At 41.4% G+C, this 11,662-nt stretch overlaps 1 protein-coding gene across 2 annotated transcripts in view; it reads left to right on the top strand.

Moving 5' to 3' along the window:
- Positions 1 to 11,662, top strand: part of nmur3 (neuromedin U receptor 3) — a 30,208-nt gene that overhangs the window by 9,218 nt on the left and 9,328 nt on the right. The window contains exons 1-2 of one of the 2 annotated variants that reach the window (XM_036211825.1): positions 4,706 to 4,901; positions 7,916 to 8,837. In XM_036211825.1, the coding sequence (XP_036067718.1) occupies positions 7,997 to 8,837 (841 nt within the window). In that variant the 5' untranslated portion in view covers positions 4,706 to 4,901; positions 7,916 to 7,996. Of the gene's footprint in view, positions 1 to 4,705; positions 4,902 to 7,915; positions 8,838 to 11,662 lie in introns of those variants that run through there. The other variant, XM_024270471.2, reaches the window with a different exon arrangement.

Here is an 11,662-nt window from a genome sequence, read left to right as displayed (position 1 = left end):
TGCTTTTAACAAACGCGTGCTGATCCAGTTCAAAGGAATTCACTGAGGTCCTTCAGATAGAAACCATGAATTCTCTTGCTACCTGGAAAAACCGTCATTTTCATTTTTTTTAACATTTAATTATTTATTTGAGCATGACGGGATTAGCTTGCAGAGATTACGATGCTTTCAAAGAGGCCCGTGCTGCAGAGCACATTTAGCTACTTGAAGGCTTTTGAAAACAATCTCTAGAAGTGAGTTGTGAACAGCTGCACGAGACAACGTCCCTCATCCATCTCTGTCAAGAGGAATTTCCACGACAGCCATCAGAGTCTGATAGTGTGTGAGTGGCACTGCGACTGCCCGCTCTTTGGGCTTTGAAGAAGCTGAAAAAGCACCATGTGTCTGCATACTTGTTTAAACCATCACATGTGCAGAATATATCCATCGCAGTACAAGAACTCTACAGTCAGGAGCTGGAGAGGCTGAAGGTCGCTTATGCTGCGAGATAGAAAAGAATAGAAAATACTTTATTAATCGCTTTGGAGGTCCTCAGGGAAATTCAAGTGCCAGCGTCTGTACAGAAGTAAAATACAAAATAAGTAAAATAGAATAACAAAATAAAGTAAAATAAAATAGAAGAGCAAAATAAAGTAAAATAGACTGAAAATAAAGTAAAATATGATCCAAACTGCAGCAGAGCGTCAAGGACGGTGGTGTTCATGAACTCTACAAACCTGAAACTAAATGAACAGCTTTCCATCAAAGAGCTGAGGGTTCTGGGAATCTCTTCTCCAACTGTTCTTCCAGAAAAAAAAATCAATGGATTAATAATATCACTGCGCGGGCTCTTAAGAGATTTAAGTGAATTACTGGGGCATTAACCTCCATTTATAGAAAGAAAAACCCTCAGGGCTGTCGGTGCTATTTCTACATATAAAAGAAGACAAAAGTCTTTAATAGCTCGTCTCAAAAAGGCTGAATAATCCTCCTCTAATATTACGATTCATGGTAAGCATCTGTTTTTCTTTGAATGGCCAAACCCTGGAGTGGAAAAAGCCCAGATTCAGTCTCTTCGTTGCATTTGATCACATTGATTACTGGAAAAAAGATAAAGACTGAGAGCTTATTTTGTGACGTGTGATTGAGAAAAATGACTGAAACTCCTTGACTGGAGCTTCAGGAAGATAATGAGGCAAACTCAGCTGAAGAGAATTATCTGGCCTCCTCTCAGCTTGTGATCGTTTCCTCAATGAGCAGCAAAGAGGAGCTGACAGCATGCAAACTTGGAAGATGATGCTCTGCACGCCTCCTGACGTCTCAATTCTTTCTCACAGCTTTTCTGGGGTTTTTGTTTTCTCAAAAAATTGTCATTTCTGCGTCTTTGAACATTTTGACCTTTGTCTTTAAGAAATTTCTCCTCTGCTTCAGCTGAACACTCAGAGTTTAGTTAAATAGAAAACTCAACCTCAGCTTGTTTAAATCTTTTAGGTTTGTGGAATTACTTTAGAAGAAACCATAAAATGACTCAAAAGATGGAGCTGAGAGGAAGTGGAGGGTTTTCTGGTTTATTGCTTCATTATTGGTTTTGATTATTACATTTGATCATTAAGCAAGAAATATAGTCACATGTGGTGTTGACTAAGGCTGGGAATTTTAAGGGTAACTTACAGTACGATGCGATTCATGATACATGACTCACGATACAGAGTATCTTGATGTGGCAAACATGGCAACAATCAATATATTACAATGTAATCTATGATAAACCACTATTTTTAAAACAAATATATCTATATTTTCTTCAAACAATTTTTTAAGAACCATTTAAAACACAATACATTTATTTAATGCCCTTTCCAAATAAAATTATCAATAAACACTAACGTGTCTTTACAATGGTAACATACATTTTAAGGTAACTAATAAACAAAGCTTCAATTAAGAAATAAAATGCAGAGTATTTCAAATAACCTTCTCACTTCAAGGAACAAAAAATGTAGAAATAAAAATTCACAATGCTGCATTTGAATGAATTTAATGTCAGATCATTTATTATTTTTGAGGCAAATTAATAATGTTCAGCCTAATACTACTGTATATGATCACTGTCAGCATCTACTGTAGAAAAATACAGACACAGCCGCGGCCGCTCTGACATCCGCGTGCGTTTTCATCTGCTAGCGGAGGATGTGGTGAGAGCGCGTGAGGAGCCCCTCCCTTCCCGCTCTGTGCGGAAAAGCGGAGAAGAAAGTGCACTCCGTGTTCTCGCTGTACCTACGCCATTATGTTTTTAAGACAAAAACTTATCCGTCTGGTAAAAATGGATGATGGTATCGCTATGGCATCCTTACATTTCACTGTCATGCTCAAGCGAAGCGCCCCCTGGTGGAGTTCTTTGGTATTATTTTAAGAAACCGATTAAGGGAAAGAGAGGACTGGTAATCGTTTGAGTTGAAATATCACGATAGTTCGCCATACCAATGTTTTGTCCTACCTTTAGTGCTGACCCGTAAGTGTGCAGGGGGTTTTTGGGTTATCCTACACGTTTGACCAGTTTTTGCCCACAGAAAGCCCATATAAGGACAGTTGGGACCAGTAATCCTGGCTTCACACCGAACCTGATTCCTGCAGCAAATTAGCATCCTCTGCCTCGATTTACATGTGCCATCATCATCAAAACGCAGCAGCTTTAAAATCCTTCCGCTCTCTTTGGGGTCCAGATGACTCCACCCACATATTGATGTGTGAGTCCCTCCATGACAAATGTGGATAAAGGTGGACAGGATTTTATGTCTGTCATGGACATTAGTGAAACTCAAAAATCAATGATAAAAAAAGTTCAGCGCACTGTCTTGTGGGGTCCAGATGACCCCACTTTTAATGTAAACAAACCAAGGAGAGTGGAAGGGTTATGACCCATTCCAAAGAAAATTGTGTTTTTAGTGTCTTTAATATGTTCTTAAACCATAGTCCGTGTGAATACTCGATTCTGATTGGCCACTGGGTGTGGATTAAAAAGGTTAAAAAAAATTCCGGTCAAATGTTCTATATCACTTTGCTGGCTTCTTTAAAACTAAATTTTGCTTCATCTTCTGGAAAAAAACGAGGTGAAGTTTGTCTCTGAACTGATGCTTTATTTAACTCATCATGACAATCAGCATTGATTTCTCTTTCCTCTACCGCTGCAGTTGAAGTCGTGTCGGCTCAGCACACCACGTATGAACTAGTCTGGGTTTTGTAAAACACTGCTACTGTGTCTAAAACATAAAATATAACAAGAATAAAGTACTAAAACTTGATTGCATAATTATTTATTTTGTAAGCGACCTGGGACAATGCCCTTAGAAGAAAGCATTATCAGAGCGTAGGCTTCCACGGTGTGCGCTAATTTCTGATAATGCACACTTTGTCAAGCATTATCCCTTACCTGTAGCATTTTTCTGATAATTGAGGACATAGAGGATATAACAAAAAATATGATCTGAGTATTTCTTTATTCATGATGGATCAAGAGCAAACAAAATCCAGAAAAATCTCTCAGTCGCAGTAACTGAAATGGGTGGACCAAAGTCTCAAAGCTCCACTCATTCTGATCATCCACTGACAGACATCTGATCTGGAATCTGTGCAACTGTATTGCTCTGATACATCTGTTGGAGATGTGAGGGGTTGTAAGCTAGAGGGAGAAGAGTGTTAACAAAGAGATAATGGAATATCAGCAGAGGGTTACTTCTGCACCAAAGAACTCGACAACATGATGATGTGTTGCTGATCCTCGACTGCAGCGGCAAAAGAAAGCGATATAAAGGCTGATCGTCACAGGGATCAGTTCAGAGAGAAAGTTTAACTCTTACCGCTTATTTTTGTCCAGAAGATGAAAAATAGTTATTTAAAGCAGCCTGCGCAGTAATATAGAACAGCGACCAGAATTTATTTATTTTTTACATCTGCAGGTTCTTATGGCTGTTTGTCAACATCTCTGTTTTCTTGGAGTAATACTGCAGACACAAGAGTCTTCAGAGTTCTGCTTGTCTTACTCTTGATGTGTTTTATGCTCACAAATTACATTTCTGAGTTAACACTTGATACTTTAAACATTTCAGACGATAAGAATAAAGGAAAAAAGTGCTCTCTGGACTGTTTTTGATCCAAAGCCACAACACAAAATAATATAATTCACAACACAAAAGTGTGGTTAATCTCATTATTGTTTTAATCATTTGACATTATTATCATTATTATTATATTGTGATTATTCACATATAATAAGTAGTCGGCAAAAACTGTAACTGAAAATAATATTAATAATAATCATCACAATTACTTGCGATTATTTTTTTTCCTTGATTTTTGTTATCTTTTTCAATCCATTCATGCTTCTTTCCCCCTTTTTTTTAACTCCAGTGGTAAAACTTTGTGGTGTTTTATTCATGATGGTAATTCTATCATTTGATTTAATTTAATTTATTTATATTTTTTCAAATATAAAGCAATAAAGTTCAATTACTTTGGGTAAGCAGATCAGGTAAATTCACTGTTGGTTTTAACTGAATAATTTAATAATCTAATTTTTTGTTTTGTTCTGTCAAATGTTTTTTGTGTGTGTGTAACACACAAGTGGATGTGGAGGCAGCGTTTCTCTCTTCCCTTTCTCTCCTCCTCTCCGGCTCCCTCTCGCTTTCCCTGTTTCCATCTCACCAGAAAATCTCTCTGAGGGGGACGGAGCAGCGGCGCGCTCACAAACCTCCTCATCCAGCCGCCCTCACTCTTTCTCCTTCTTTTTATTCCTTCAACTTTACATCCAGCTGCTCATCTTCATGTGGTCCATACGTTTATCTGCTTCCACTCAGTTTAAACTGCAGTCATGATCCACCAGAATGTGCAGCTTAAAAATCCACCTGCAGTCCGTCCTCATCAAGGTAAGGAATCTGATTTAAACACTTCTTACTTTTGTGAAAAAATTCTAAAAGAAAATGACAGATACTTTTAGACTTTTGTCTAAAAAAGCGTAACAACATGAAAAGTATAATTAGTTTTTAGAGTGAAGAAACAGTTGCTGCACAGAAATGAGGTTTCCCATCTGAATCCAGATAAATGAGTCTGATTTCACATCATCTGTAAAAATGATGGATTCGATATATGACAAGCCTGATATGGCTTCATAATTAACCTTTTAGAAGAAGTCATTAGCATATATCAGCTCATGGTGTAGATTGGCAATTATCTCAACAGCCAAGACTTGATGAGAACGATCTGAACTCTATTATTGTTGCTGAAAGCAGCATTTCACAGAACGCAGTTCTCTGACGTCTTACTGCGTTCTGTCTCTGAGAGAACAACTTCATTCACATTCAAATGTATTTTAATTGATTTTGTCCTGTAAAAAATGGTGACTGGTCAGATTGATTCCATTTCTTTTAGGGGTGTAAGGATTAATCAATGAGTCAATTCTATCAAATTGATGTGAATCAACTAATACTATTAAAAATAGTTTTAAAATGCAATACAGTGATTATCAATCATGAAAAATACTGTTTGGATTGAGGCACTGTAAGTTCATTGTTCTATTATGTAAAAATGGATTTAAAATTAATTATTGTTTGTGCTCATATTTCTTTTACACTTAATTATCTTAAAGAAATACAAGGAATCTGAAAAACTTCACCTGCACTGTTCAGTACCTCATGTGTGGTCCACATGTGTTTTGTGGATTTGGAGAAGGCGTTTGACCGTGTTCCCAGTGGTGTCCTGTGGAGGGTGCTCTGGGAGTATGGGGTCCGGGGAGCCTTACTCAGGGCTGTCCGGTCTCTGTATGACCGGAGCAGGAGCTTGGTTCGCCTGGCCGGCAGTAAGTCAGACCTGTTCCCGGTGCATGTTGGACTCCGGCAGGGCTGCCCTTTATCACCGGTTCTGTTCATAGTCTATGGACAGAATTTCTAGGCGCAGCCAGGGTCCGGAGGGGATCTGGTTTGGACTCCACAGGATTTCCTCTCTGCTCTTTGCAGATGATGTTGTTCCATTGGCTTCATCGAGCCAGGACCTCCAGCATGTATTGGAGCATTTGCTGCTGAGGGGCTGGGATGAAGGTCAGCACCGCTAAGTCTGAGGCCATGGCTCTGGACTGGAGAAAGGTAGTTTGCCCTCTCTAAATGGCGTATACTTGGTAAATGGCGTATACTTGTATAGCGCTTTCTACCCTCCTTCGAGGGCCCAAAGCGCTTTACAGTCACAGACCCATTCACACATTCACACACTGGTGGTGGCTCCGCTGCCATACACTGGCGCCAACCTCCCACCAGAGGCAATTCGGGGTTCAGTGTCTTGCCCAAGGACACTTCAACACATGGGCGGGCAAGGCGGGAGTCGAACCCGCTCACTTCTGATCAAGAGTCGACCACCCTACCGCTGCACCACCACGGTCTAGGTGGGTGGAGTTCTCCTGCCTCAGGGGGAGGAGTTTAAATATCTTGGGGTCTTGTTCATGAGTGATGGAAGATCGGAGCGTGAGATCGACAGGCGGATTGGACCGTTATGTAGTCTCTCTGCCAGTCCGTTGTGCTAAAGAGAGAGCTGAGCCAGAAAGCAAAGCTCTCAATTTACCAGCTGATCTTTGTTCCAGTGCTCACCTATGGTCATGAGCTTTGGGTCATGACCAAAAGAACAAGATCCCGACTACAAGCGGCTGAGATGAGTTTCCTCAGGAAGGTGTCTGGGCGCTCCCTTAGAGATAGGGTGAGGAGCTCAGTCACCCGGAGAGAGCTCGGAGTAGAGCCGCTTCTCCTCTATATCAGGGGTGTCCAAAGTCAGTCCTCGAGGGCTGGTGTCCTACATGTTTTCCAACCAACCTGCCATTGAGGCTCTTAATTGGCCAAACACACTTGATCCAGGCAATCAGCAGCAGATAAGGCAGGATTTCTGGAAAACCAGCAGGAGGCCGGTCCTCCAGGACTGACTTTGGACACTCTTGATCTATATCCAGAGGAACCAGTTGAGGTGAATCGGACACCAGGTCCAGATGCCTCCTGGACCCCTCCCCGGAGAGGTGTTGCGGGCATGTCCCACGAAGAGGAGACTCTAGTTTCTCTGGTCTTCACCCAGAACGTCTCAGGGTCCCCCCAGAGGAGCTGGAGAAAGTGACTGGGGAAGGGGAAGTCTGCATCTTTGATTAGACTGATGCTCCCGCAATCCAGTCCTGGATGAGAGGAAGAAGATGGATGGACGGATGGATGGATGGATGGCTGAAGAGATGGATGGATGGATGTTCAGTACCAGGTGTTTATGTCTAAGTCACATTGGTTGTAGTTTTGGCCAAAGATGGTCTGGATCCATTTTAGGTCAGTGAATCAGATCAGCTGTGTCTATGTATCGAATCGTCAAGCACTAATTATGATCTGAATGGAATTGTTGCTGAAATTAATCATCACCTCTAGCTTCTTTGCTTTTCTGTTCATTTTTCTTTTTTCACAATATTTTTCTCTCTATTTAGAACTGAAAGAAACTGTATGTGTGTGCATTTTTTATTTGTTCCTCAAGTGCAAAGGAAAAGGTTTGTTAATGTGGAAAAAATAAGCAGCCAGAAAACAAAGGTAAAAAAAAAGGTTGGTGCTAAGATGAGAACTGATGCTCAAATGTTTTTACTTCTTCTCCACCACCAGAAATCCAAGTTTCTCTTCAATTAAATTGGTAAAAAAAATCACCTTTGACCCTTTGCTGTCATTAGCAGAGGGAAGGTGGATTTCATCCACCTCTGAATCTGCAGCAGAGATGTTTGATTTCCTCTTTAAGGTTTCGGTGTTCTACCTGGAAGGAACTTGGTCAAAAATGTCGACTGTAAACGTTCCTGGAGAAGAATTTTAAACAGACGTTTGACTGCAATAAGCAGTTTTCTCTGAGCTGTTCATCATTTTAGTGTTTGTTTTCCGTTTTATTGCAGACCCTTAGAGCTGAACCAGACCAGGCACATTGGTGCAGGAAGAAGTGTTGACGTCTGGCATCCGGCTCCTCTGACTCGACGATGGAGCTGCCTTCGCAGGCCTCTGCTTTGTCTGCGTCGCTCTACAACAACAGCGTGCCGCTAAATGCCTCTGAGAATTTTACCAACGAACACTTCACTGAAATCAATCTTTTGGAAATTCTTGGTCCCAAAAGATCTCCGTTTTTCCTTCCGGTGACGACGGTTTACCTTCTCATCTTTCTCATCGGCCTGTCTGGAAACGTGCTCACCTGTGCCGTGATAGCAAAGCACAAGAGGATGAGGAACCCCACCAACTTCTACCTGGTGAGTCTGGCCGTGTCTGACCTCCTGGTGCTGATGTTCGGGATGCCCCTGGAGATTTACGACCTGTGGCAGAACTACCCGTTCCCCTTCGGCGAGGGCGGCTGCTACTTCAAGACCTTCCTCTTTGAGACGGTCTGCTTCGCCTCCATCCTCAACGTCACGGCGCTGAGCGTGGAGAGGTACATCGCCGTGGTGCACCCCCTCAAAACCCGCTACCTGTCCACCAACCAGCATGCCAAGCGCGTCATCACGGTGGTGTGGGTGGTGTCGATGATCTGCGCCATCCCCAACACCTCCCTACACGGCATCTTCTACCTGCCAGAGAAAATGGAGGAGTCAGCCATATGTACCGTGCTCAAGCCCCTGTGGATCTATAACTTGCTGATGCAGATCACAACTGCCTGCTTCTACTTCATCCCAATGATGATCATCAGCGTTCTGTATCTGGTGATGGGCATTCATTTAGGCAGAGAGAGGCGGCACGCCAGGCGGCATCTGGGGAAGAACTGCTACAGCAGCAGCAGAAGGAACCTGGCCGTGGAGAACGGGCGCCGCCGACAGGTCATCAAGATGCTCTGTGAGTCCACCATGACTGATCCACACGCATTTACCATTCTTTCTATTCATTCCAGGATCCATCCATCTGTTTTCATTTGACTCCATGTTTTCAAAGAGATTTAGATTTTATCCGTTCCGTCCTTTAAAGAGTCTTTAGCCAATAAAACGAGAATAACGTCTGAGGCAGAATTCTGGAGGTCAATCCGACAGCCCACCGGCTGAACAAGCTTATTACTTTCTGTAATGGATTTTCTTCGTGTCCCCCTCTAACACAAATAGACAGCATCGATGCTACAGTCAACAGCTTTGTGGCTTCATGCTTCTGTTACGCTTCTTTTAATTAGGGAGGCTCTTTGGGGAAAAGGCGATCAAGTTTTTCAAAACCTGTCAGTTGTTGAATTCTCTGCTCCCCCAAAATCCGGCAAGAGAAAAACTGTCATTCAGGCTTAAGAAAAGAAAAAAGGGCATCCTTTTTTAGAAAAACTCTTGAATTGATTCTGCAATTTTTCCTTCTCATTTCATGGGTTCAGTTTGAGCTCTGGTTACAGTGGAATTGCATGAGAAAAAGGAAACGTAATTTCTAATTTTCCTAAACTTTTCTTTGGTAACCTCCGATGAATTCCCCGTTCAGAGAAAAGAAAGGGAAAAAGAGAGGAGGCTTAAGTCTGTTTTTTTGTTTCCGGTTTGGATTGTTCAGTTGCTACACATTCTCAATCCCAACTCGTTATATATGGACGCGCGGTTCTGACCCCCTCCACGTCACTGACGTTTTGGGAGTCCCCAACTTGTTGTTTTTGACATGCTAGCTGGTGCCATTAAATCAGGGGTCTCCAACCTTCATGATACGGTACCAGAGGCGGAACCGGACGCAGAACCGCTAGGTTAGGGTTCGCATACCGGTACTGGTCCAGTCCATGTCCCAAGGGTTGGGGACCCCTGATTAGCTTATGCATCTTTTCCCTGTCTGTAGCCAGGTACCGAGCAGCCCTAGGACCGGTACCGGTTTGCGTCCCAAGGGTTGGGGAACCGTGGTTTGTTGAGAACACCCAGCACATCAAAAAAACTAGTTGGGGACACCCAAAACGTCAATATGTGAGGCGGAGGGGGCCTGAACCGTATGTCCACCCATGACGAGCGGGGAGTGAGAATGCGTTGTCAGTAAGCTGGGTATCAATTATAATTTTCAGAAACGATTTGATTCGATTCACAAGAACTGGAATCGATTTGAGTCCAATTTTTTTAAATTCTTTTGATTCTTCAATTCAATTCAATTTTGAGTTTCCACATTTATACACATTTGTTTAGAAATAAATTCATAATCTACTATATGATTTGAATATGTTATATTAATCTGATCCAGTTCACATACTGTGAAATGTTAGCGAGCATTAGCATTAGCCATCCTATGGGAAATTCAATTAGACATTAGTATTAAGCTAGTTGAGTTTAGCTTTATGTGCTAAATCGATTGATATTTTTCCAAATAGATTATTGATCTGTTAAATTTAAATAGATTTAAAATCGATTTAATTAATTGATTTTATCAACCCAACACTAGTTGTCAGTTTAACCCCGTAGGACCCACGGGGTTAAATTTGTCCCCCTTTCTTTTCAAAGACCCACTCTGAAAAAAATTCTTTAACGTTTTAGAGGACATATATTAAGAAAATTACATTTCATTTATGAGTAAAATCACATTTAACAATATTTACCTCCTAAGGCCTGAGCTCTTATTTGACTCTTTTTTTTTGATTTCTCTTTAAAGTCAAGCAGAATTATCTCCTGTTGTAATATAACCCAAAATGTGACGTCCACGTACGTGGACGCCAGCTTTAAGGTCAGATATCATCGTCGCTGCTTTCTGAAATCTTTACTCCATTTATGTCAACGGTCATGATATTTTCACTGAACTTTATCATAATATAAGCCTCTCAGATACCAGATAAAGAGAAAAAATGGTAATCTTATCCTAGTTGGTGTTTAATACAGTCAAACACTCAAACTGATTAAATCAGGAAATAGATGGATATAAAAAAATCCCTTTCAAATCAAACATTTTGCACACATTTAAATTTTGATATTCGTGATAAATAGTAAAATAGAGTAAACTGATGGATGCCAGAGAGAAAAGAGTTTCCATCTTTATTTGAAAGTGTCTCCACCTGTGAATACCTTGAAGGTATTTCTGTGATATGAATCTTGAAACGTTTAGATGTGCTCCTTCTTCTTTCTTCTTTTGCCATTTATCCAGTCTGAAGTACAGCTTACGTTTGAGAGAAGCTTATTCCGCTTTAGATAAAGCTTTTTCAAAATCCCGACCTGATATCAGAGGTCAAACACCTTAAATCAGTCTGAGGTTAAACTCTGCTTCCAGGCTTTAAGCTTCAACATCAAATGTTGGTCTGCTTTGATGCCATAGAAACAGGAGCATCAGAAAAAAGAACCACACTGCTAAATCCACACAAACACTCACACACACAAATACACAAAGATGAAATTGATCCCCTGATTTGATCGTTCTCTGATCTCCACTCTTATTTCCTTTGGACAAAATTACATTTCTTCACTGAGATGAGGCCTTCGTCTCTGTCTGCTGCGTCTGTTGCTTTGCCTTAATCAAAAAGGTGGAAACATGACAGACTCAGAGGCATGCATTCTAGGCAGGCGTGTAAGCTATTGACATTTACTTTTTTGAGATTTCATTCTCAATGCATCTCATGTGGAGGAAGGACAAAGCTCTGCTGAACACCATCATGCAGCTGCTGTTTCAGCATGGCAGCTCCTACGGTTTTGTCCTCAGAGCTCAGAGCTCCACGTTCGGCGTCAGGCCTTTCGAAAAGGCTA

This window comes from Oryzias melastigma, linkage group LG5 (assembly GCF_002922805.2).
Source record: "Oryzias melastigma strain HK-1 linkage group LG5, ASM292280v2, whole genome shotgun sequence".
Lineage (NCBI taxonomy): Eukaryota > Metazoa > Chordata > Actinopteri > Beloniformes > Adrianichthyidae > Oryzias > Oryzias melastigma.
The sequence above is the reverse complement of the archived record's forward strand: the minus strand, read 5'-3'. Positions and strand labels throughout refer to the sequence as shown.